The following is a 25,206-nucleotide window of genomic DNA, read 5'->3' as shown; positions in this document are numbered from 1 at the left end:
CACGCTTGGAGAATGTGGAGCTGCTGTTTCTCTCCACTGTACGTCCAAAGTGCATAAACACACCATCTTTCCCAACACAGGAGCTCTTAATATTGTACAGAGTGTACACAGGACATCCAAAAGCACAATACTTTTTACCTACATATCTACTTGTACTTTTTTTTTTTTTTTTTTTTGGTGTGTGTCTTTTTTATATGTATATTATTATTTTATTTTTTTTTTGTGCAATGCCATCTTTACTGGTTATTCTCTGCTGCTGAACGTGGAGGAAAAACCGCGTCACGATATCTCGGTAGCTGTCCGTGTTTCCGTTTGTTTCTTTCCTCTGGTACATAGGCACAATGAGGTTGTGGTTCTGCTGAACAACAGGGTATCGTGACGTGACCGGTTAGCTGTGGTCGCGCAAAAAGCGTAAATGTGACGTAACCCCCCCCCCCCCCCCCCCCCCCCACTCCCCTCCCCGCCCCCACCGGCAGGATCGCAGGACGGCAGAGGGGAGGCCAGATTATTTGTCTACTTTTTCTCCATCACTCAGGCGGTTTTAACAACAATTCGTGTGGAGAGTAATCTGCTCCTGTATTGTTAAACCCAAAGACACAGACGACAACCCCTTTTAACTGTGTGTCCATCTCTCTCTGGAAAAGATAAAGCACAGCAAATGTTCCCGTCTGTCTCCCCCCCCCCCCCCCCCCCCCCCCGGTCTGTGTTCATGTGTGCAGCAGGATCAACAACTGGGCACTTTAGGGTGACATTTTACTTGAAGACTTGCTTGTTAATCAGCTACGCCTCATTTCTAAGCGCCATGTAAAATGTCCCACTTGCAGTAAACACGCCCGTAGACCGTCACGATACTATTTCCGACGTGTAGGTATTGTAAATAAGCATAATGTAGATCAATAAAATAGTAATCAGAGCTTCAAGTAAGATGTTACCCATGTAAAGAAATACTGTACCCGCTGTCTTTCTGGGAATAAGCCCTTTGTAACCAGGAAATGTTGTTACAGTAGAAGGTTCGGTGTTGCTATGTACTGTAATATACAGCTTAATGGTATACTGTATTTGACACATCCACTCTTCGGATCTATCGATAAGATAATACTAGCAAAATGTGAATATGTAACTAAAGGTTCCTCTTCATGGCTGTTACTTTTGATTTATTTCTGCTCTCGAAGCTGAATTGTTATTGCTGTGTTGTACTTTGCACTAACGTGAGGTCCTGTTAAACTCAAAAATCTGCATTGTAAACATACCCTTTACCTGTTAGATGGCAGGGATGCTCACTTGTACTCTTCTTTTTTAATATGTTAACTTTAAAAACAAATATGTAAAAAAAAAAAACAACAAAGGTTTAAGTTACACTTGTAAAAGTTTCTCTTCATTTTTTTTGTTTTGTTTGGGGTTTTTTGTTTTCTTCTGATGCCAGATAGATGGAGTGATAGCCTTTGTGATGTGGCCATATGAAGCGCTGAAGCTAAACTAGAAAAATGCTTAAAAAAGGGTTTTGTAACAGGTTTCTGACGTGGTTCTGAGGTGATGTGTAGCTGCCGGTGGAGGTGCGCACTCTGCATTCATATCAGCTCCACATGTCTGGTTCGCTCCACGCAAACGCCAGACTGCGTGCGCGTGTTTATGCAATGCGTTGTTGTGCTGACGTGAACGGGAGGCTGTCATCCTTCATGTCCCTGCGTGGAATATGATACAGCAGGGGAGAGAAAAACAATGAGGCGGTTGGCGGCGGCGTGCGAGAGCGGTGTGGACGTCAGGCCGGAGTGAGGGAGGGGAGCCCTGCTATTTATAGACAGCATGCGAAAAAATATGAAGTTCAACGGCCGTAGCCGTGGCCTGCGTACGGTCTGAGCTGTGCTCGTGCGTGTGGGGAGTGTGAGCTGATAGTTTCTGGTCTGAGTGAGTGAAACGCTGGCAGGAATCGGGACGGACACCTCTGTCCCCGTCCTCCCGTGGCTTGTCTCATCCCGTTCATCACCAGGGCAGATTCACTGCTGCTGCCTGTGTGCACGTGTGTGTCTCCAACACTTTTTTTTTTGTATTCCTTCACTCTGGCCTGCATGCATGTGTGTGTGTGTGTGTGTGTGTGTGTGTGCATGCCTGTGTGTTCTTGTTGTGCCATCCAATGACGTGTCCGTCAGATGTTTGAAGCTTTCCTGTGGAGAATGCCTACACATTACGCATGAGTCATCCTGCACAAGACGCCGCTTATAGACGCGCAGAAACACAACAGCGGATAAAACTGGCAGAGCGAGGCGGCCTCGGCCGCACACTCAACACAGAAACGCCGACTGAAACACATCCGACATTCACACAGGCCTTGTCAGTGGAGCCTCATTCTCTCACTGGCTGTTTTTTTTTTTCTGCTCCATGCTGTTGTACAGTCCCCTCTGTCAGCATCACTCCTGTCCACCCCCTCAAATCTCAAGTTTGTTCCACATCCATCTTAATATGTTGTTGTTTTTTTTTTATTTCTTCTCACATTTTCTTGTACGTGTGCATTCGTGAGCTGGTTGCACTTGAACAGACTGAAAAGCGACCTTGCTCACATCCGACTGTAGATAGTTGTAAATAATGTTCAAAGGACTTACAAATTTTAGAGACGTGAGAGGAGAGCATGAGGCGCAGAGGACGCTACGGCGGCGGCGGCGCCCGCATTTTCTTCTTCTTATTGTTAAGACAATATGTTCAATCAGAGGCAATGACAGCAAAAGTAACAGTTTTTGTCACGTGAAAGCTACTCCGACTTTTATGTTTGGGCTTTTCAAAAGTGTGCTGCGACTTTTCCCTTCAAGAAAGAAACACCTAGAAAGAAGAAATCTGCTATGAAATGAATAACAATGGGAATGTTGATATGGATCCCAAAACTGTAGCAGGAGTTATTAATTAGATGAGTCAATAACACTGATCTGAAGTTGGATTGTTCATGGGTAAATCATGTGTGTAGCTTTAAATCTGCATGTTATTCAATTCTTAATTTAACACCCACCCGTTAAATCCAGCCGACGAGCCTCCGTAGACATTCACGCAGGCACACAGAAGGTTTCATATCAAACCTGGGAAAAGCTCGCCTCAGTTTGTTTACTTGCCGGCCATGTTGCTAAAGAGCAGAGCGGGTGTGGTTCACAGGTGTTCTTCCATAGCAGGATGGAAAACTGAGACACAGAGCAGCCAGTCACCGGCGGGTGGAGGGAAAGCCGTGGGTCAAGCAGGTCACACTCACATCCAGTTGAGCCTCATGTCCGAGGACCCGAAGCAAATCAGTGCTGGAGGACGGAAACGGAGGAAACCCCCCCCCCACAACTAAACTCTCCAGCTCACCCCTTTACATCTGATCGCCTCTTATCCTCACGAGCTGCTTTCTGCAGACGGGGGGGGGGGGGGGGGGGGGGGGGGGGGGGGGGGGGGGTGTGAAGTGGGGCATCTAGCCAAGACTCCGAGGGTAAAACAGCTTGGTACAATCCTGTCGCTCTGGCCCTTCATCCCTGCATGGTCCCTATTGGTATTCCAGCCAGCATGAGAACAAGGACACAAACTGTGAATCATATTTGTATTTTCTAAATAAATTCCTCAGCAGCATTTACGGCTTCAGTTTTGCAAATGGTTTGTTTCTTTTACGCACTTATTTGTTTTGTATATGATTTTCTTGTTTTCTTTTTTTTCTCTCTTGGGACTTTTTTTTTTTTTTAAAAAAACACTAATTATGATGTATAGATATTTATTCTAGCAATAGTCTTCCTATTAAAATATACTGTGCTGATGCATCCTCTGAATAACTGAAACTAACATATATAAATATATATAAATATATATATAGATGATGATAATAATCAGATCTGCAAAATGATTTTCCTAATAAAAGTGTGAACTGAGGCGTGTTTTCTGTCCTTGAAACTGTCCATCTGCATTCAGAGTCACCTCAGCACATCGATACTGGTGCCTTTAGCTGCACACTGCCGAGGCGTGCATAAACATAGTTCTTCTTCCATATTATTCCTGTTCTGCAATGACAAAAACATTGCATTACTGTTAAGCTTTGCTTAAACCCTCTGCTTTTCTGAAAAATGTGCATCTTCCTCAGACCAACTGTACAAATACAAAAGGAAAACGTTTCTCAGCTGGCAGAGTGTTTTTCCCTTTCAGATTCAAGCAGGAATGAGATGAATCTAAACTTTAGTAATACTTGGCTGCTTTGTCCCGACGGTGCTGTTTGTAGTTCTTCAAAGGTAACGTGTAGGGGTTTTAGGTTTTCATTCGAAACATTTCTTTAAAAAAAATAACAGCCTATAATGAGCAGCACTGATATCATACCTTTGTGTTATGTTGAAGCTGTTGGTAGATTAAACATTCTAACTGTTTTGACCAAATAAACATCAAACTGGGGATTATGTAGAGTGAAAAAATTGATTACAGAAAAAAGTACTGCTGTGGGGAAAAAGAAAGAACACTTAAAAATACTTGCAACAAAACCACATAGCGAAATCAATACTTCTAATTTCTCAGACAACCAATAATAAATGTTTCTACTGTAAAACACTTGCATCATGGTTTTGAAGAAAGCATTATTACTGATGTTATAAATGAGGACCTACAGTAAGACGAGGCTCAACATCGTACCTGCTTATCGTCATCATCCCAGTATTTCTGAAGGGGAAAGTGTTTCTTTGGAAGGCAGCGGTGACTGTACAGACCATTTTACAGTAGCTGAATTCACACGCTGAAATCACACCGAGATGCCGGCTTGGCACTCTCCTCCTCCTCCTCCTCCTCCTCCTCCTCCTCCTCCTCCTCCTCTCTCTGAACCCTCTAACATCTGCTCAGGGATGCTGTGCCCGGCGTGGTTGCCATGGAGACTGTGACGTTGACGACTGTTGTCGCATCAGTGTGGTGTGACCCTGGTGGGGACAGAGATGCGTTACGACAGGCAGAGGTCTCCCAGACTGCTGCCGGGGCCGCGCAGCGCCGAAAACTTTCACCCCCCCGGGCCGGCGTGGCAACCTTTCAGCTGGATCCTAATGAGACCAGCACACTCTCTCTCTCTCACACACACACACGTGGGCATGTGGGAACATCTGGGGGTCTGTCAGTCAGGGATGGACCTGTGAGCACAGGCTAAAAAAAGAAAGAAGTGTGTGGGTGTGTGTGTTGGGAGGGTGCCACCTCTCTGAGCCTGGGAGCATCTTTAATAAACGGTGACTCATGGGCTTCCACTGCTGAATTCTCAGAGAATGAAGAGCTGTAACCTACTGCCTCCTCAACAGCACAGACAGGAGGGGGAAGGGAGACAGGGGAGAGATGGAGCTAAAAGGTGAGGAAATTAAAGAGAAATGTACATGCATCAGCATAATTTCACACATCATTGGAAATGAGGCCAATGCAGTACTCTACCTGTTATAAATAGCTCTCAGTGGTTATAATAAGCAAACAGGAAAGGTTTCCATACAGCCCAGAAAAAAAACATGCATACAGATGTACAGGCTATGCGTAAAGCGACACTGTTTCATGGTCAAGTGCGCCTGAAATCCCACCAGTTTCTCTTCTTTTCCCCCCCTCAAAGACAGGGGAATGTCCCGCACGGCGCAGCCGGTCCGCATCCAGCCAATAATCGCGCAGCAGATGCGGCGCTTTAAGCTTCTGTGTGGAGGAGTGGAGTCCAGCTCTGTGGAAACGGAGCCTGCCAGGAATAGAAGGAGAGGCCCACTCCTCCCCGGAGGAGCGGGGAGCTGCAGGTGGAGCTACGGCGCCACCGCGTGGCCGCATGACGCACAGTACCAGAGTTGTGGGAAAAAAAAGGTCCCGTTTTACTGTAAAATACACAAATCCAGATGTGCAGACCTGTTGTTTTTGGACTGTTTGTGCAGTTTGAGCGCACCTGCAGTGAAACTGGTGAAACTGGCTGCAAATGTTTCTTCACAACACAGAATGCAAATCAAGTTGGATGCATTTGTGTCTGCAGAGAGAGAGAGAGAGATGTCAATGAAGTCAAGTCAGGTGTGAGTGCAAACCGCTGCTCCACCGTGCTGCTCTCCTGTTGCACATTATCTGCATGGACTTGCTTGCAAGAAATTAAAATACAATAAGTAAAATCAAGGCTTGGATCTGCTAAATGCTTTTTCTTGAGGGGTTCCTTAATAGGAAAAAAGGCTCCAAACACTTTCCATCAAAGCGTTGAAATTACCAGTATTGATTATTTACTTGGAGCCAATTTGCTTTGAGGTTCAAACTGGAAACGCATTCATGTGGTGTTCAAACTGTGTTTTTGGTCCACATGGCTGCAGGAGTGTGTGAATGTTTGGAAATGTTTGTTTAGGAGCCCCTGGGTTGAAGCTGTCACCGGATCGGATGGAGGGAGGGAGACGGAGAGAGGAAGGAGGGAGGAGGGGGTAGAGGAGTGGACAGACACTGGCAGCGGAGGGGGAGGCGTTTGGCTCGGTGAAGACGGGGAGTGAGCGAGCGGAGAGGGTGAGAAACCAGCGGATCTGGCCCTTTAAATCACCAATACAGCGCAATCGGAGGTGAGTTTGGAGATATTCGGCTATTTTTTTCTCCCCCCCTCTTCTCCCTGTGTGTGATAATCGTAAACGCATCTGTGCGCCTCTGCAACCCCGGCTTCTCGTCACCGAGGGCGGCTGCAGCGGAGAGGGGCTTCATCAGTGTCACGAATCCGGATTTCCCCAGCCCTTCGCCGGCAGAGAGGGTGGGGAGGACCGGGGACGGGGTCAGTGGAAGATTTCCTACAGCCCGGCTGGACTCTGAGGACGCAAGAAGCCACACAGTTGCTGGACCTTGCTGGATGTCCGTGTAGGCCGTTTTCCCCCCTTCATTTTTTTTTTTTTTTTTTTTTTGCATAATAGCGGAACATAATGGCATGCGCTCCGGTCTCGTGCCCATCGCCGCTGGATGGGTTTATACTGGCTGCTGGAGCCTGCCTCCCTCCAAACATGTCACCACCCAGCTCCCACGGCTAACAATCGGGGCCTATTTGCAGAGCTGGAGCAGTCTAGTCTGCTCCCTGCTCGGGAGAATATCTTTGATATGTGCACAAGGTCTGCCTGTGCCTGCGCGCCCGTGCGTATGCGTGTGTATGCTGCCGTGTGTGTGTGTACGCGTGTGTGTGCGGTGCGTGGATAGCCATGGGAGAGAGAGGACACGCTGTTCTATCCATCAAAATGCCCGCATTGTGTTTTCACGCGGCGGAGCGGCGAGCGGGGCCTGTAGCAGCGGACGTGGCCGCGCGCTGGAGGCCCGATCGGCGCTCGCGAGCTGCTGGGATCAATAAGGATTGATGCGTTTCTGCGCGTCTTGAGAGGCTCGCTGCGCTCGCTGCTCGGTCGGCTTCGCTAGTTTCCCCCTCAGGCCTGTCCGGCTCTGGTTGACGTTTCCTGGTCCAGGCAGATAGAAGCCACTGCCTCACTGTGATGTTTGGTTTTTGTGCGCCTTGCTTTCCAAGAATTGCTTTCCTGTTGGGAGAGGAGAGCGGCGATCCGAGGCAGAAATTTGTGCCTCTGCTGTCTTCTTTTCTTTTAGAGAGATGCTATATGCTTTCTCCTCTCTGGATTGCAGAAAGTTTGAAAAATCAACAGGCTGAATGAATCAAAGCACTTGTGACTTGAGAACTAAGTGGTTTAGCTGTGCATCACCACCGCCAAGTGACTCCACCGGATCAGCTTATGAAACATTCATCTCTGAGTGTATGAGAGCACTTTGTTGACAAAAGTCGCAGAAAGTGCTTCAGTTTCGTGGAGCATGCTACATCGTGCCTGCTGCACATCAGAGCAGCCAATGCAATATAAAAATGGTAACAAAGAATACATCTGAAAGAGCAGGATCGAAATCTCTGGTACAGTCAAACAGGAAAAGGTTTAGATTAACTGGGGGGAGTTTTGACAAACTACCTCAAAATTGGAGCCATATGTTTTCAAATTTGGGGTTGAAGTTTGAGTTCAGGACTAAGATTAGGAAGGGGATCCTGAATGAGGATTTGGTTGGGAAATAATCAAGTGAAGGCCACTGAGTGGGCAGCCACAAAGTTTTTATCAGGCATTTGTAATCCTCTCTCTCTCTCTCTCTCTCTCTCTTGCACACACACACACACACACACACACACACGGACAAAAGCCCTAATTACAGACCTGAATCTCTGCTGCTCCTCAGTAGGAGTAATTAAAGCAGGACTCTCCTCTGGAGAGAGAGGGTGACAGGCAGAGAGACATGGTGGTGAAACACTCACAGTGAAGTACGCCAGGTGTGTTTTGGTTGTATGTGCTGACTTCTGTGTTGTGCTAAAGAGCACAGAGATGAAAAATAAACTGTGCCCCATAATTAATGAATGAATTTTCTTAAAGCAGATCAAAACAAGTGTTTCTACAGGAGTTTTGTGGTCTAAAAGGAGTTTATGATGATAGATAATGGATTGTTAATAATGTAACAGTTTAGCAATGAAGGAAATTCCAATTTTTATCTGAGAAGTAAGACAACTGGAATTGTATTACACCCCCTCTTTCTAAGAGCAGAGGACTATTCTGAAAATAGTTTTCTAATTTGAGTGCTATTTCAAAAAAATATTGTGCTTTTCTCCTAGCAACTCCTCATCTCATTAAACTACTAAGACTCTCTTAGGGAATATGTTTTGGTTGAATTCTGGACTTCCTAAAATAACTTGGGATCCATAGACAATAAAACCACTACTCTCCGACTACTAGTTAGGTGCTCTAATTTAAAATAACTGATGGGTTTTTGTATAAAATCTGCCACTGCCAAAACTGTTTAATTTTTTTTAAGATTTGAACTGAAGCCAGTTTTATCTCTTTGATTTGTCACAGTAGAGTAACATGTCAGGTTACTCCAGCAGCTTGGTCCCACCCTACAGCTCAAAGACCCCATTATTAGACTAATAACAACACAGTAAGTCTCTCTCATGTGAAAAGTGTTCCTTCAGTCTGACCTCACCTGTTCTTCTCTCCTGCACAGAGACAAGCCGATGTAAGCTCGGCCGCCGCCCGGCTCCGTCAGTCTGACTTGGCAACTGTTTCCCTGTTGTCCCCGCTCCGCTGAGGTCGTCTTCTCCATCCGTTCGTATTAGTGTTCAGAGGGAGTCCTGTCTGCACGCCACCAGTCAGGTAAGGCTCTGTTTGTTGTTCCCACTGACTCATGTTCCAGCTTCTCTTTCCATTCAGCCTTGCATCGCAAAAGTAAGTCCAACTTCTCTTGTGTGCTTGAACCAGTTGTATGCAAAAACAGCTGGATAGTGTGCTGCTTCCAACTGGAGCTGACCTGAAGAACGCAGGGAATTAAAAGCAAACAACAGGAGCTGTTAGGAACTGTTGGTAAATTTGGGAGTTGTTGGTCTTTTCAGTGGTCGTGATACATCTCTATGACCACATACTGCCATGACATTATCAGTGCTGTTGATGTTTAACATGCAGAGGATGATTGCCAAGAATCACATGTTCAGTTACAGTTTAAATTAGATTTAAAAAGTGCATCAACTTGTGTTCTAAGCCAGTTTCTCAATTTATTCAGAAAAGAACTGTAAAAAAACAAAAAACAAAGCTGCAACATTTCAGAAATGTTTTGCACCAACATGTAATCTCCTGACAGTGGTGCTGTAGCTCCATCACAGCTGAAACTCTACAAGGCTCCAAACCTGAGGAAAGAGTGAAACAGATTTAGCAGTGCATCAGAGCAAAGCTAAACAAATGAAAGGTTAACTAAGTGATTTTTTGAGAACAGTACTGTTAGTGGACTGGTTTATTTTGCTTGTATTTGAATATGTCTTTTCCCTTTTTTCTCGTCCAGTTTTCTCCTGTGTTGGTGTATTCTGATGGATCAGTATGTCTACCACTAATAATATCGCCCAGGCCAGAAAACTGGTGGAACAGCTGAGGATCGAGGCAGGGATTGAACGCATTAAGGTAAGACACTCTCCTCCCTGCTCCAGTCAGAGCATCCACAGTTACCTGTTCTGCTCCTGAATCTTTATACATTTTAATTTCTTTGCCCCCTCTCTGCTTCTTGCATCATCCTTTCATATTTAAAAAAAAAAAAAAAAATCTGTCTCCCTCTTCGTCCCATCAGGTGTCCAAAGCGGCGGCGGACCTGATGAGTTACTGTGAGCAGCACGCTCGTAGCGACCCCCTGCTGGTGGGGGTCCCCACATCCGAAAACCCCTTCAAGGACAAGAAACCCTGCATCATCCTATAGCTGCACCCTGCTTTTCCTCTCCTAACCCCCCCCCCCCCCCACCCCACACACACACACACACACAACACAAACACAAACTCAAACACACACATACACATATTACTGTTCACATTCACGATCCATATCAATGCCCAGATCTCTCTCACACACACACACACACACACACACACACACACACACACACACACACACACACACACACACACACACACACACACACACACACACACAAGTAGCCCTATCTGGTCTTAAATGGCTGCGTCTATATTCACACATGCAAAAATACATACACTCCCAAAATAGCCACTCTGGAAAAGCGCCATACCCCCGAGCAGCAGCTAGGGGGCAGGTATCCTGTGCTCACAGTGGCTGAGATCAGTATATCACTGAGTATGACCCAAGGTGCTTTGGTAATATTCGTATATGCTGGTGAATTAACTACAAGTGTCATCTTAACTCGCAAAGGGATTTGGACATTCATCATCAGTAGGAAACCGGTTTTATTTTTACCTTGTTTTGTTATGAAATGCCTTGCTGGGTGAAGCATGGGCAGCCGTGCCATGGGCAGGGAGTGGGAGGATGCATGTGGGCAACGGAGAAGGGTGGTAGGCGCGAGGCCAACTGTGCCAAACACGAACTGGTCTCCCATTAACAGCTCGATAAATGCTCTTCTTTTCTTTTTCTTTTTGTTTTTCTAGTGGGAATGGGAAAAAAAAAAAAATGTCTCAGAGCTTTGTCCTGGAGCCCGTCAGTGTAAATCACGGCGGGTCTTCGCTATTGGAGCAAGCGGCCGAAGCCCCTTTTGCCTTTTCATTGGACTCTAGCATGTTCCCACCCAAAAACCTGTAACAGACCTTCTCTGCCTGTGGCCTCTGCGGCTGTCCTCAGCCTTCGGGCCAAAGCCTCCAGCTGTGCCAACCTGTACAAAAAGCCCCCTCCAGGCGGTGACCTGCACCTCTGAGAGGAACACGGTGAGCGGCTCTACACAGAAGCTATTAAAAAAAAAAAACGCGGACGTTTACTGCATTTTTTTCTTAAGAAATACTTGTTTGTGAACTTTAATGTATGTTTGAATATTTTTGTTGAAGCATTGACAGATAGAAGATAATACTGTACCTTTTCCAGTCTTACTGCGCCTGGGTGTCGCCCCTGGCCGATCAGGTTTAGTTTCCTGTTTGTATTCGTGAAATAAGAGGAGATCTGGTTGAAAGCCAGGGGTGATACCCAACCGGATGTTAAACAAAGGTTTCTACTACATGGACCCTAGCTGTGCTTTACCCTGAGAGAGGGCGGGGTCGCAGAGTGACCTCGCCCGCTGGAGGAGATACCCCCCCAAAACCTAAAATGGAAAGAACTCATTATTTGATTGTTCGAATAGTCTCCTTCCTTCATGCGTAGTTACTGGAGCTGTAAACCACAAGCATTACCCATCTTTACAAGTGGGAGCGTCTGCGGCGTAACGGCTGCCTTCGATGTGAGCTCGGCCGGGTCAGGGTCCCCTTCCTGTGTCCTCTCTCCTCCTCTCTGACAAAACCAAACTTGATTGTAAAAACTGAAGATGAAGAAGAAACAAACGACGTTAAGAGAAACAAACTACGTGTATAAACTTTCTTTCAGACATGTGCAGAAGTGATAAGTTGAAGAGTAGCTGTTTTGGGTTTTATTTTTAATTTTTTTTTTTTTAGTTTTCTTCTTTCTATGGAGTCCATGGAACCTGGTCAGTTGAGTATTACCCTGTACAGTGTTTGTAAGATACAAAATCTAAAACACAGAACAACCCTCTGTGGATGTTGGATTTTATTTTTCTTTCTACTACTTTTTCTGTCATTATTCCGTCATTCAGGATCATGTCTGTCTTCTTCTTCTTTTCTTTTGTTTTTTTTTCAATCGGACCATCGAGGCTTGTGATAGCGGAGGTTGGTTTTGACCACAGAAACAAACACGGCTGATGAGGACAACTTAACGTAACAGAAACAGAATCGGATCGTGTCCTGCTAGAGGATGAATCAACATCGGACCTCATTCCAGTGGTACAAAACCAACCCCCTGATCTGTCTTGACCTGAGCCATCCCCATGTTGTTCTCATTATTTCTGTTGGTTTATGGGCAACAAGCAATTCGGACAACATGCACATCTACACAGAACACACCCCGATGCTCGCTCTGGCAGGCGAGGGATGATTGTATGAGGTCAAAGTTGAATTGAGCTCCGTTATTGTTGAATACTAGTGGAAATGGAGATTGGTGTCATCATATTTAGCACCTATTTGGGACTTTAGAGAGGAGTCAGAGCACGGTGGGGGTCACTCTGACTGTGTGTCACTGGGGTTCATTCCCCCGCTTCGCTGCTGTCATGTCACGGGGTCGACGTGACCCGGCTGCTGTGTAAACTTTTGGGAGTGAGAAGAAGTTGAGGTCCAGAGATAGCGGCAGGCTGATTTTGTTGCTCTTGTTTCCAGTCTTCAGACGAAGCTGTAGGTGTGGGAGCGTTCTTGCATTAATGTCTAGATACTCAAAGTACAGCTTTCTTTTGTTTAATGCAGATTGAAATCGATTTTCACGGTAATCCATGGCTTGTGGAACAAGACACAGCAGGACAGCCGACCTTTTCCCAAACAGGAGCTGGAGGAAGGCCTCCGAGAGGGATGGTGGTGTGTGAGTTTTGTGCATTTGTGTGTGTGTGTGTGTTTGTGTGGGTGCTGTTAGCTGAAAAAGGATGATTTGGCAGAGTAGGCGGAGGGGAAAAAATAGAGGCGCACACACTTGCGTGGTATGTGTGTGTGTGTGTCAGTGGGAGGGACGCGCTGTGTGAGAGCGCGCCGTGCCTCCGCTGCCGCCGCCGCCGCTGCACGGCGTCACATAGTAAAGTTACAGTGCCGGACTCCTGCGATTTCTGGGTCAGGGTCAGGCTGACCAGCGTGGAGGTCACACGATGCTGCAGGCCAGAGCGGCGTGCACGCTCTCTGCTTTTTTATGAGGCAGTCAGGAACTCATGTGCCAGAAGAGGAAGACAAAAGCATTCTGTCAGAAGATAGAATTGTTGGAGTGCAGTGTGGGAAGATTGATGTGATGAACAACAACCCTAACAATAGTCACGAGGCTGCTAGATTCACTTATTGAAGGACTTTCTTCTTTTTTTTTTCGCTCCCCGCCTTCTCAACTCTCTGCTTGCACAGGCTACATGTTAATTCAGCCCTTTATCTAAACCCCAGAGATCTGAAGCAACACAATGACATTGATTCAAATATACGCGTTTGGTTTCTGACTGGGAATCAAACCGGCACCTTTCCAATCAAACAAAGAAAGAAACAAAAAAAAAAAACTCACCGACTGCTTTTAATAAAATACTAAATGTGGTATTTTTGTAAGTAGAGAGGTTTAGCTGGTAAATGGTTGCTTGCTTTTCACCCCGTTTCTGGTCTGGTATGTTAACGTAAACCACCGGTTCTTTAAGTGCACAGGAAGAGACAGGCGGAATCTGCAGACGTGAGCGTAGGGTAAAACAGATTCATCGCCAGTGAAGTAGAATTTGAAATAAGCATTTATGCAAAACCATTGGTTTAACAGCATTGACAGTCTGTACGTAAAAACCAGCATTTCAAATTTGAAGGCCTGTGGCGAGCACGAGAAGACTTATCCTTTTTATTGCCTATGGATCTCTACAGCCATGAACCATTATGTCTTAAAATATGAAAATAATGAGGAAACCTGGCATTCGACCACAGATGACGAGAGTATGCATGAGAGTTCAGGGGGGTGCAGTGAAGTTGAAACCCTGTGAGGCGGGGGGGGCTCATATTCCAACACGATGAGAACCCCTCTCCTAAACTATTAAGTTAGCTCATGCTTTGAACAGAGCAAGCGTCCCTTTACTGTATGATTATGAATAAGAAGTGACGACATATCCGATTCAGACTGAAGTGTTTTTAAAATGTATGAAGAAAAAAAAAAAGACTTTACTAACAGAGATTTCAACATGAACCCCAATGATAGGGTTAATTTTAATAATTGAAAAACTGAAGAAAATGTGATTCCTTATTCATTTTATTTGAAAATAGAAAAAAAAAAAAATAGAAAATGCATTTTCTTGTAATCTCTTTGCAAGAAAGCGGAAGAAGTTAGCGCTTGCAAAGATCAGATGAACAAAGATAAAACAAGCACGCATAGCATTTCAGCACACACACATGCACACAACGGAAGTTGCCCTCATGATTTCCTTTGTCAATCATTCCATCCCTGGTTGGGCTGCGATCAGAGACGGCCGGGCCGAGGGGCCGGCCGACCGATCGGGTGTTAGTTTGCCTTATAGTGGCGTATATTGCGTTAATGCTGGTCTTTGGGTTATCGGATCGACAGAACGAACAGTCTTAAAGAGGAACACATGGCTCAAGATGGACATCCATCGTTGTTGTGACTCAAAATGAGCCTGGCGAAATGAAATCATGGTTCGCTGAGGAGAGCCGAGGCTCCTCGCTGGTGAACTTTCATATCAAACATCCTCCAGTTGGCTCTGAGCCCTTCCTGAGACTCATCTTTTGTGTTCTGATCTCCTGTGTATGCATACAGTATGTGTATCTTTTTGCCTTGATTAATTATGAAGAAAATATATCTATTTTTTGTAACTGTTCTCTGATGTGCCATAACTCATGTTTTCTTGCACACTGTTAATATTTTGTGGATATTGCTGTTGAAAAAAGATGATATTGAGAAGTAGATAACATTAATAAAAAGATGATATAATAACTCATGTTTTGCGTGTTTTGTTTGTTTGTTTTGTTACGAAACAACCATCAACCATAATAAATAACTTCTGCATTTCTTCATTTTTCTTTGAAACATTGGTGACATACATGAATAACTTATCATCCAAATCAGATGCTACTGCTACTTGAAATTCATCTTTTATTTAAAAAATATTGAAACTATGAAAACAGTGAACATGATTGTGTGTGATTTAATTCATAATGCTTTCCTACATATTTCCTCATGTGTAAATGGAACAAACTGTTTTTTAACGACGACTTTCAAGTATTGAATAAACCTCCGGGGTGTGATATTCCAACACACGTGCTATTAAACGCTGAAGCCGTGGGATGGATGTTGGGATGCACTGTGGTGAGGTGGTTTGTACTCTTGCCTCAGAGTGAGCGTCAGGAAAACGTCAGAAAGGCAAGCGTTCCACCAAAATGCTTTACTTTGCATGAGACAAAGTGTTGCATTGTGTGAGTGGGTGCGGTGGGGCGATGTGGGGCGATGTGTTTCCAGCTCTGTGAGGGCGAGGGCTCATGCGTTCTCCTACGCTTTGAAATAGCCTATAAAGTCATTTGGAGAACATATCCACTAATTCTTTCCATATGTTTATGTCATCGTTAAAGCTGGGGTTTGAAAACGTCCCTCCTGGTTTTGCAGTGCAGGATGTTTTTGATGCATTCATTGTGTCACGACTTCATTAGTTGCACAGGCAATCGTTTCTACACTTCTCCTTTTGGCATTTCAGACTTTGATTTTGATCTATTTTTAAATGTTCTGTTCACTTGGAAAGTATTAGCCCTTAATCTGCACCGTGCAGGACACATGCAAAGAGTGGCCTCTTGTTAATTCATGAAAAAAAAACAAACAAACAAATATTTGCAGAATCTGCATAATCCAAGAAACCTGCAAAGCAGCATGGACCGTACCATATTCGGTCAACTTCAGCTTTCAGCTTCTCTTAACTAAAATGCTGCGTAAATATTAGAGTTGTAAACTTCAGTGCATGCAATCCTGGGCAGAGCCTTGTTCACACAAAGCCCTTAAAGGTGCAGCTCATTCCTTCTGGTAACACTTTGTTGCACTTTTTAATCTATTTCTTTTGTTTTGTTTTGTTTTTTTCCTGTGTGAACAGAACGCACTGTCACTGCAATTATAAAGTGCTCAAGCACGCACATGCTCCGTGGCCTAATGAGTACATAGCGTGCAGTGCAAACATGAAAACTCCACGCACCGAGAAAGTCAACAAATAACACCGCCAGGTATAACCCCTGCTTTGGGTCATTTCACAAGAATGCCGTTATTGTAGTTCCTAAGAATCTGTGTTCTTTTGATGCCCCGCTTCAACACTCTCACAAACCCCCCCCTCCTCACAATCTGTCTACAGGCGAAAGCCAATCAGATTTAGGGTGGCAAAACCACTGCCAATGGCAGAGCGGTCGGCTCACTAGTCACTCCTCTGCCCAGCTGATTGTAAACAAATGGGAGGTCCATGTGCCTGAATGTTCCCCTTTCCCCTGCTCTGCAGCCTGAGCTGTGAGCAGACATGTGAGTCCGGAGGGAGGAGCGGAGCGCCCAGCGGGCCGGAGCAACAGCCGTGAAACACAGATACAGCAGGCCTGGGTGGAGTTACCAACGCGCGCACGCATGCAGGAGTTCAGCGGCGTTATATAACAAAACATGCACACAAATGGAATCTGACTTGACCAACAGGTGACTTGGATCGTTCCCCTGACTTGTTCCCTCGCTCCCAGACTTGCAGGGACAGTACGTCTGCATTAGCTTGTTTTGCCAGTTTCTCCCAGTGCAAGCAGTTTCTATCTCCACCCAGGAGCCGGGGAAACGCATTCACAATGACTCTGCCTCATGTATTTTTTTTTCCATTACTACAAACCAAATGCAAACCGTGGCTGCGTGATTCAGCGGTTTCCGTGACGCATGCAGGCTGTTTTGAAATGCGAGCAGAGACTCCTCCACAGAAGCAGGCCCGTCTTTTATGAATACAATAATTTATTTGACTTAACAGCATAAAATAGCAAATAGATACAATACATTTAATAAATTAACAGTGTGACCACTGAATATTAATCATCATAAAAGGTCTCGAAGGTCATAAAACTGTTGAAGGCACAACAGACTGTGGTTTCTTTAATAAGTTAAAGCCGACCCGCTCCGATCCAACAAAGCAGTCTTAACGAAAATACATTGTGTTCTGAGCCCTTTTCTTTGCATTTTTTTTTCTCAACCTGCAAAGCCAATAAGTCCTGTGTATTTTTAACTGAAACATTTCCATGGTGATGATTCCTCTGCAGGTTTAGCGTCTCATTCCAAGTATGCACATACAGCACACCCAGTCTTTTCTAAAGAAAGATACAAGTATTGCAAATGCATACCATACAGTCATAACATTCACACACACACACACACACACACACACCCGTTCAGTCGAGGACTCTCCCATGTCAGAACGCAGGAATGTCGGGCATAGTTTCACCGTTACAACATTCCTGTCCAGTCAACAACAAGCTTTCCAGGTACTCACTGGGGTGTGGACACATTTCAAAGCCACTACTCCTCCAAATAATTAACGTCACACCCCGTGGACATTGTGAGTCGCCACACACAAGCACGAGACAGATACGCAGGTTGGGTTTTACTGACATTGTAAAGAACAATGTTGCTCGAATGTGAATCCGTTTCTCTGTCCATTGCACAACACAGATTAGAGGTCTCCAGTCCAACTGTTCCACCAGTCATTGAGAGGGAGTCCTGAGCTCCCTGCTGTCTTCAGTCAGGACGGCGGACCGGGACGAACCCATCTGAGGACATTCCTGCTTGAGCATCGTGATACTTCGGTATCTGGACTCAGACAGTTCCTGTTTGTTTTTTTTGGGGGGGTATCGGGGCCCTTCAGCGTTCCTGAAGGACCAGTTCAGGGACCCACTGGTCAAGGCGGCGGCTTTCTTGGCAGTAGGTTCCCACCTCTTGTAGTCTGCAGTGATCTGCTTGAGGGTTCTGCACGGCACAAAAAAATAAACATGTTCAGACACTGAGTTGAATTTAGCTGCAGAAAACACCAGCATTTCACAAGTAAGTTTCAGTAAGTGCAGCAATTTAGCTGGGCCGTTGGAAATAAGCTCCCAATAAGCATTTCTACTGCGGCCTTGTAGTTACATAAGGGGCAGCTTGTAGCTGAGTCAACACACCGTGACCAGCAGGCAGTGGAGGTCTCCGCGCTCCTCCTGATTCCTGTTTGCATCCACGGCTCCCAGCAGCTGCTGGAGCCGCTGAACCCCCGAAACTCGCAGGATGGTGATGCCGTTGTCACAGCAGAAGGACTGCAGGAGCGTGAAGTGGATCTGCAGGGCTACGTCGTCTTCGTCGTCCGCTGCCAGAACACACAGGACCACACTGTCTGGATCCCTGAGGAGGAAACACAAACACTGAATTAAAAATAATAATAATATTGCAGTAGCATTTGTGAAGAGTATATAGACATTTTAGGCTTTGCAGAACTCAAGCGCATAGTTTTTCAACTCACGAATTGAGAAGCTTGGCTGACTCATAAATGCCAACAGTCAGGCAGTCTTGCTTCTGGGCCGTGACCAGCAGCTCCACCAGGGCCAGGCCTGCAGACTGCATCCTGAGGGGAGAGGAACACAACGGTCAGCTGCTGCGTGCAGGAACCGAACCAAAGTCAAACTGTTACACTCTCTCCTGACTTTCCCACCAAATGTTTGTTATTGTGAAAAAAAAAAAAAAAAGTCACAGAAGTGTTGTCAGCTTCAGGTCAGAGAAACACGCGCTTGGCTGCTCTCAGCAGCGGTGAGGCACGTGGAAGAGTGATGACGTAGGGAAACGCTAATTTTATACATTGCAAATGAGCCTCGAGGCGGAATGTGCAGCGTGCACGAGCGCTGCTGTGCACGCTTTTACACGCGTATGATGAAAATAATATAAGGTGTTGTGTGATATCATATGCGTGAAAAAATACTCTTCTTGCAGGAAGGAGAAGTCTCAGCGATGCAGGCACATGTCCGGGACAGACGTCTCACCGGAGCTTTATTCAGGTAAGGAAGAAAATATAAGAAAACGTGCATACCTGTTTTCGATAGATGCAAAACTTTCCTCGGGAATCATGACTGTTGTTATGATTAAAAATGTAATTCCAGTGCGTGAGGTCGTTGTGGGGCTTCGGCAGTCCAGCGGTTTCTCTCCAGGCGCGTCTGCGGCGTTTGTTGTGAAGCGGGTTGCGAAACTGCATTTATACCGCGCCTGACTGGAGGGAGGCACCGAAACTAACACAGCTCTGCCATTGGCTTCACACACAACCCACGTCTTCCTTTGTCATGCGGGCTCCTGGGGTTTTATTTGTTTGCTTTAAGGGATGAATTTCCACAGCACGGAGATGAATCTGCAGCGTCCCTCTGCTGCATGATGCAAATATTAAATTAAAACAAACAAACAAAATAAAACATGTAATTATAATAACAAAATAGTCTGGAAAAGTCATATAATCACCACAAGATGTAAGCTTGTGCAACATCAGATACCAACATATTTTCATAACATTGAGTTTCCATAACTGTGCATTGATGGTTGAGTGATGGTTGCCCTCTAGCGGTCGATTGCGGGAACAACAACAATAAGTATACATAACCTCATGTTGTAAAACTGTCATGAGTTCCAGGGCAAACGCACAAAAAGGTCCCATGAGGACGAGCACAGTCCTTCCAGACTGCATACAAGTGCATCATTAATGATCTTAGTGAAAAAAGCAGCATCTTCAGCCAGTCTTAATTACTGGGACGATTGAAAAAATAGCAGACGAGGCGTTGCATGTTTTTGTAATTACATCTGTAAGTCAGCTATGTAACTATCCTTTAACTACGACCTCACAAGAGGTCCCCTAAGGACATTGTTGTTAATCTTTGGTTTGATCTTGAGTTACTCTTGAGCTGAAAATCAAAATTTCACCCAACATTTCCTTTTACAGACTGTGAACAGCTTTCACAAAAAAGGAAGAATTTGTATCATTCACAAAGATGATTTCCTATTTTAAGCTTTTCATTGAAACTGCATGTAAAATAAATGACTTTGTGGTTCCCAGCAAAACTTCACAAATATGCATATCTATGCATATTTGTGCATGTATAAAGCATACGTATATCTCTATCATGAAATGCAGCGGTGGGCCGTCAGGGCCTGCAAAGCCTTCTCTGCTGGCCTAAAAATTATCTGAATTACAGACTGATGTAAATTATATTTTGTCCATAAATAATTAATAAATGATTCCAAACGGTATGTTCCAGTTCCTTTCATAGTTCTCCCGTGGTTGCGCTGCTTCCAGACATGTTTTTTCATATTAAATCATTTAACCAATCAGATTTCAGGCATCATCTGTTGCTAGGGTCAAAGAAATCTGCCCGAGGCCTTCGTTATCCGTTCCTGATGGCGCAGTGAAGTAAAGTGAAGCGTCAAACAGACAGTTGCTTCAACCAATCAGATTTCGAGTTGGCGACTCAGCGCCTTCTAGCTTCTAACAACAGCATATCCAGGCCCTCCGATTTACATTCACCAAGAGATACAGTAGGGGGCGGTATGCACCTAAGTTGTTGGTCGCCTACCTCAATTATTCCAAAAAAGAAGAAGAAGAAGAAGAAGAAGAAGAAGAAGAAGAAGAAGAAGAAGAAGAAGAAGAAGAAGAAGAAGAAGAAGAAGAAGAAGAAGAAGAAGAAGAAGAAGAAGAAGAAGAAGAAGAAGAAGAAGAAGAAGAAGAAGAAGAAGAAGAAGAAGAAGAAGAAGAAGAAGAAGAAGAAGAAGAAGAAGAAGAAGAAGAACTGAAGAGAAAAAAAACTTACGCCAGAAATACCACAGGGCAAGCTGGATTTTCAGCCCTGGCTTTATGGAACTGAAACGCACGGATAATCTATATGACAGAGCAGTTGAACTCTTTTTGAGGAAGGAAAGGTGGATGTATTTTGTTTACAAATAATCGGGATTTTGGTGAGTAAAATGTTCCTCTTTTCCTAAATAATATTGCTGTTTTATTAAGTTGTTGATGCTCATTGTATGTGCACAGATGTAGTAGGAGAATTGTGCACTTCAGCAAAGTATCAGCAAAGCACAAGTATCTATCTGCTGTAACAACTCTTTATATGCATATCTGCATAATACGATTTTTTTTTTGTAGACAAAATAGTTATTGAGAGGTGGATTGGTTCAGGCGGATCTGTTCTGAAGGCCTTAATGTGAAATGCACGGTCCGCCACTGATGAAATGTTTTGTTCAATTTATGAAGCATTAGGCAAACTGCAATCGAGGAGCGTTGAAATAACATTTCTATGTTGGTACAATAGGTGTCCCAAAAACTAAAAACCCTTCACCTTTATTTTGCACAACACAATACTCCCCACATTCCTAGGAAACAGGTTGGAAATTTTTGTTGCATCTGTAGAGGTCCTGGCCACTGTCTTCCTGATCCTGGTTCTCAAAAAAGCTGTCTGCAAAGTTGAGCATGTGCTGCACCGCTGACAGCAGCAGCACGTCGATGTCCGGGTCCAGGTCCACCTCGTCGCTGTAGTTCTTCACGGGCAGCACGCAGGACAGAGGGACGCCCAGCAGTTCACTCAGCTCCTGAGCCTTTGAAGGAAAACAGTGATCATTATGACTGAGACACGTTCATGTTTTTTTCAGTTTTCATATATTAGGAACCTCATTGATCTCCAATCAAATCAAAAATATAAAAAAAAATAAGCACTGCATTTGCTGCTTACAACACAAACTTGGTTTGAACCTTACCTTCTTGTGGATGTAAACACTGCGGTAAACATTCTTCAGGTCCTCGGCCACCAGTTTACAGGCCTCATCTACTTTAGTCATCAGCACGATCTGAGGAATTCCTATCAAAATCAAAACAAGTGAGAATGAGATGATGAAAAGTCAGAGTTTTCACACAACTCTAAAACAAAGACTTTCATTTCCAAAGTTAAGTTGCTTCACTCAGTTGGAGAGTCAGATAACTTTAGCATGAGGAGGGATCAACGGACCGCAGGATGATATACTTTGTGTATTTTTGTATCGAGGGCCACCATGTTGGAACCTTTCTGATAGTAACATGTATTCCTGCTAACCCAGCTGGTTTGTCTTTTTCCGGATGGCTGCAAACTTGTCCAGCATCTTCTGGGAAAGGAGAGAGATGCTGGAAGTGTCGATGAAGTACACCGCGCAGTGGATCTTGTCACTCAGAGTCGAGTGTTTCTGGTAAGCGGGAGCATCCGGCGAGAGCGGCGCAGAGGTGCTGAACTGAAAGCAAAAACAAACACAAAACATATCCACTGTCCCTCAAACTGCAGTTAAATCAGTTTGATACAGCCGCACTTCAGTAGGATGAAACTGAAAACCTGATAGCGATCTTTGACGTGTCCCTTGTAGATGTTGACTAAGTCTTCAATGTCCAGACCTCCGTCTGCTTCTCCCTCCAGCCCCATCGTGTCGCACAGGACCACAGGAATCACTCCCCCACCCTTCCCTGACTTTATGGAGTAGCTGCGAAACTGCAAAGAGACATGAAATTACATTCAATGGGACTGAATGCATGTTGGATCAGGTTTACTGTCTGATGACCAGCAGTGGGACAAAATGCAAAATGTAAATATTCCTCCCTCTTTTGCTCACAAATCAGCGTATTTCCAATAAAAGCTTCCGTCAGTACCTGAGTGGTCACACTCTTCCCCATTGTGCCGGCTATGGCCTGGACCATCATGCTGCCTCGAAATATGGAGTTGATGGAGTTGAAGAAGCTGGACTTGCCGGTGCCGACGGGGCCGACCAGCAGCACTCGAGCTTGCTGCACTGAACTCATGTCGGGCTTGTAGTTCAGGATGGACTTCATCAGCTCCTCCCTTCTCCTGCAGGAGAAGTCAACCATGCAGTTGTACAATTCAGTTGCGTTGGAATAACACATCCGGCCACCAGAGGTCAGAACTGTTTACATACTCAGCAGTCCACTTGATGTTCCTCCAGGGTTTCGCCAGGAGATCTCCCAAGCCTGCATTACAATACATCAAAATATTAACATAATTGAGATTTACAGTCTCAACTGTTCAGTCTGTAGAGACAGTGATACACACTCTCCACTCGATACACCTCCAGCTCTGTCAGCTTCAAATCGCCCCCGTGCATCTCTCTTTCCTCAAACTTGAAGCCTGTGTTGGGCTGGGACTTTACTTCAGGTTTGTCATCACTCAGAAACTGAAGGCCTCCAAAATCCGGAGCAGCATCCGCTCCGTCTTTGAAGCCGCAGCGTCCGCTGATGCCCGCCACCTTCAGCGGTTTGTTTCTCTGGGCGGTGATGCTGTAGAGGAACGCCTTGTCATCCAGGACATCCCCGCCGCTCCGGGTGAAGTCTTTCGAGGCGTAAGCCCCGAAGACGAAGTCGGAGGTGTTGTAGGCCACGGTGACGGTGGGGCCCTGCTTGTCGCAGCGTGCGTGGAAGTCGGCGGCGGTGTAGCCGTGGACGCTGGCTTTGTAGAGCAGGTGCAGTCGGACATGATCGAAGAGAGAAAGCAGCTTCCTCTGCTGATCTTCAGACAGGCGAGACGTGACCGACGACATGATGCAGGGGGGGCGTCTACACTCACTTAATGATGAATCCTAGGACAAGATACGCCTTTTCTAAATTGGGAAAAGAAAATGTGATCAATATCAGATTTATTAAAGAAAAGTCATCAACATATAAACCCTTGAACTGGATATTCAGAAAACAAGCGACTTTAGGCAATTTTACACGGATCTCAAATCTAAGTTTTTGAGACTTTGAATTGATACTGGTAGAACTTGTAAACTGTCCAGACTCAAACCTGGGACATTTATCCCTGTGAGGTGCGAAACCACTGCACCTCCAAAGTCTAGCTTTAGAGTTCTAACTTTCCAGGTAGCCTGTTTTCCTGTAAACAACCGAAGATGTGAACATGACTGGATGTTAAAGCCTACTTAATCACTATTACACAGTATTTATTGATCCTTGCTGCACACGTATTCAATATTTGATTCTGTCTTCTTCACTCAAAAAAACAGAATTTTGTTGCATATTAAATTTATGGCTTATGAATTCATATTTACATGTCAGACTGTCAAGTTCAGGGGCCACATTTTGGCAGTTCATGACAGTCAGAAGAGATTAAAAAAACATACATTGTATAATATTTAGAAAGCATGATATCCATTCTTTAATTTTCTCTTATATCAGCATTAACACAGTTTCCTGCTTCCACATCTTGATGCCACTTAGTTCACAAGGTCACTAAAGCGATGATTCTATTCTGAAAAGCTGATTTTCTTCTAATGACACAGTTCCAAAAGAAGTGACAAAAGGCCCCTTTCAGAAACTAAAAACAGTACATTACATTGTATGACTAGTAATGAATGAAATGGGTCAACAAGATGTTTTATCTTCTTGCATAAACCTACTCAACAATATATATCATTGAGACAGTGTTCCAAGCTATCAATAATGAATGGTATGTGCTTAACTGCATCAGTTTGATTTTATTAGGCATTACTTAAAAAAAAAAGACTTTAGTCCTTATAAAGATTCTGCAGTCATAAAATTCACCTTTCACAAACCTGCTCAAGAGTTCAATTCGATTAAACACCATTCAAGATGAAGAACATAGAAATAAAACATTGGATTCATTTAAACCACATAAGATCATTCAAAATGTCACATGCAGAATTAGAAAATAGGAGGCCTCAAATATGGAACACAATAAAATTTTATGGCCTTTTGAAACTGATAGTGCAAGAAGAAAAACATCAGTTTCACTTTTACCACATGCCCTGTTTTTTTTTCTTGCATTTTACTTTATTCTTTACATTTTATACACACGCATTTACACTGGTAGGATTTGGTTTGATGCCTAAACATATGCATCTGTAACATAGAAGACAAACAGGATACAAGATTTTTTTTTTTTTAATGTATGAACGAAAGAGACGAATCAAAAGATCACTGTTAAAAATCACAGAAAATTCTTTACTGATAAAACCATTTAAGTTGCACTGAAACCTGAAGAAAAAAGGCAGATGGGTGCGGTGAAGTTCTTCCAGACTTACCAGCAGGAGAGAATGACGATCCACACCTGATAATCTGAGAAAGATGAAGCAAAAGTGAAACAATTCTTTTATAATGCCAAGCCCAACCCGCTTTTTTTTTTTCTTTACAGCCAATCCCCCGACAGGAAGCGT

At 44.5% G+C, this 25,206-nt stretch overlaps 3 protein-coding genes and 1 long non-coding RNA gene across 5 annotated transcripts; 1 reads left to right on the top strand and 3 right to left on the bottom strand.

Annotated features, from left to right (window-relative positions):
- Positions 1–2,297: 2,297 nt before the first annotated feature.
- Positions 2,298–16,974, bottom strand: LOC115406887 (uncharacterized). Its single transcript, XR_003933576.1, has 3 exons — positions 16,963–16,974; positions 16,044–16,051; positions 2,298–2,369 (listed from the first exon to the last, which is right to left on the bottom strand). It is a non-coding gene; the product is annotated as an uncharacterized LOC115406887 (long non-coding RNA).
- Positions 6,407–10,312, top strand: gng7 (guanine nucleotide binding protein (G protein), gamma 7). 2 transcript variants are annotated; one of them, XM_030117152.1, is made up of 4 exons: positions 6,407–6,521; positions 8,977–9,125; positions 9,805–9,920; positions 10,084–10,312. In XM_030117152.1, exons 3-4 carry the CDS (start codon positions 9,840–9,842, stop codon positions 10,207–10,209), a joined length of 207 nt encoding a protein of 68 aa, XP_029973012.1. In that variant the 5' UTR covers positions 6,407–6,521; positions 8,977–9,125; positions 9,805–9,839; the 3' UTR covers positions 10,210–10,312. The 2 variants fall into 2 exon arrangements, with proteins under 2 accessions (XP_029973012.1, XP_029973013.1); XM_030117153.1 differs by lacking the exon at positions 6,407–6,521 and adding an exon at positions 6,788–6,807.
- Positions 16,975–17,781: 807 nt separating the features above from the next.
- gadd45bb (growth arrest and DNA-damage-inducible, beta b) lies at positions 17,782–20,246 on the bottom strand. Its single transcript, XM_030117151.1, has 4 exons — positions 19,061–20,246; positions 18,500–18,601; positions 18,165–18,381; positions 17,782–17,973 (listed from the first exon to the last, which is right to left on the bottom strand). The coding sequence occupies exons 1-4, from the start codon at positions 19,096–19,098 to the stop codon at positions 17,869–17,871; spliced, it is 462 nt and encodes a 153-aa protein (XP_029973011.1). The 5' UTR covers positions 19,099–20,246; the 3' UTR covers positions 17,782–17,868.
- A 1,074-nt stretch (positions 20,247–21,320) lies between these two features.
- On the bottom strand, positions 21,321–25,175 carry LOC115406882 (interferon-induced protein 44-like). Its single transcript, XM_030117146.1, has 8 exons — positions 25,075–25,175; positions 23,091–23,634; positions 22,957–23,008; positions 22,673–22,868; positions 22,362–22,514; positions 22,092–22,263; positions 21,760–21,860; positions 21,321–21,600 (listed from the first exon to the last, which is right to left on the bottom strand). The coding sequence occupies exons 2-8, from the start codon at positions 23,572–23,574 to the stop codon at positions 21,379–21,381; spliced, it is 1,380 nt and encodes a 459-aa protein (XP_029973006.1). The 5' UTR covers positions 23,575–23,634; positions 25,075–25,175; the 3' UTR covers positions 21,321–21,378.
- Positions 25,176–25,206: the final 31 nt, after the last annotated feature.

Source organism: Salarias fasciatus, chromosome 19 (assembly GCF_902148845.1).
Source record: "Salarias fasciatus chromosome 19, fSalaFa1.1, whole genome shotgun sequence".
Classification (NCBI taxonomy): Eukaryota; Metazoa; Chordata; class Actinopteri; order Blenniiformes; family Blenniidae; genus Salarias; species Salarias fasciatus.
The sequence above is the reverse complement of the archived record's forward strand: the minus strand, read 5'-3'. Positions and strand labels throughout refer to the sequence as shown.

What these genes read in the sequence shown, in the direction of transcription:
- gng7 (XM_030117152.1), top strand. Translation starts at nt 9,840, where the DNA reads ATGTCTACCACTAATAATATCGCCCAGGCCAGAAAACTGGTGGAACAG. An exon ending in CAGGGATTGAACGCATTAAG is followed by an intron (nt 9,921 to 10,083) that starts GTAAGACACTCT and finishes TCGTCCCATCAG; the next exon opens with GTGTCCAAAGCGGCGGCGGA.
- gadd45bb (XM_030117151.1), bottom strand. Translation starts at nt 19,098, where the DNA reads ATGATTCCCGAGGAAAGTTTTGCATCTATCGAAAACAG. An exon ending in TCAGCCAAGCTTCTCAATTC is followed by an intron (nt 18,382 to 18,499) that starts GTGAGTTGAAAA and finishes TTTCCTCCTCAG; the next exon opens with GGATCCAGACAGTGTGGTCC. An exon ending in TCCACTGCCTGCTGGTCACG is followed by an intron (nt 17,974 to 18,164) that starts GTGTGTTGACTC and finishes TGTGCCGTGCAG; the next exon opens with AACCCTCAAGCAGATCACTG.
- LOC115406882 (XM_030117146.1), bottom strand. Translation starts at nt 23,574, where the DNA reads ATGTCGTCGGTCACGTCTCGCCTGTCTGAAGATCAGCAGAGGAAGCTG. An exon ending in GGAAGAGTGTGACCACTCAG is followed by an intron (nt 22,515 to 22,672) that starts GTACTGACGGAA and finishes GTCTCTTTGCAG; the next exon opens with TTTCGCAGCTACTCCATAAA. An exon ending in GTGTTTACATCCACAAGAAG is followed by an intron (nt 21,601 to 21,759) that starts GTAAGGTTCAAA and finishes TTTCCTTCAAAG; the next exon opens with GCTCAGGAGCTGAGTGAACT.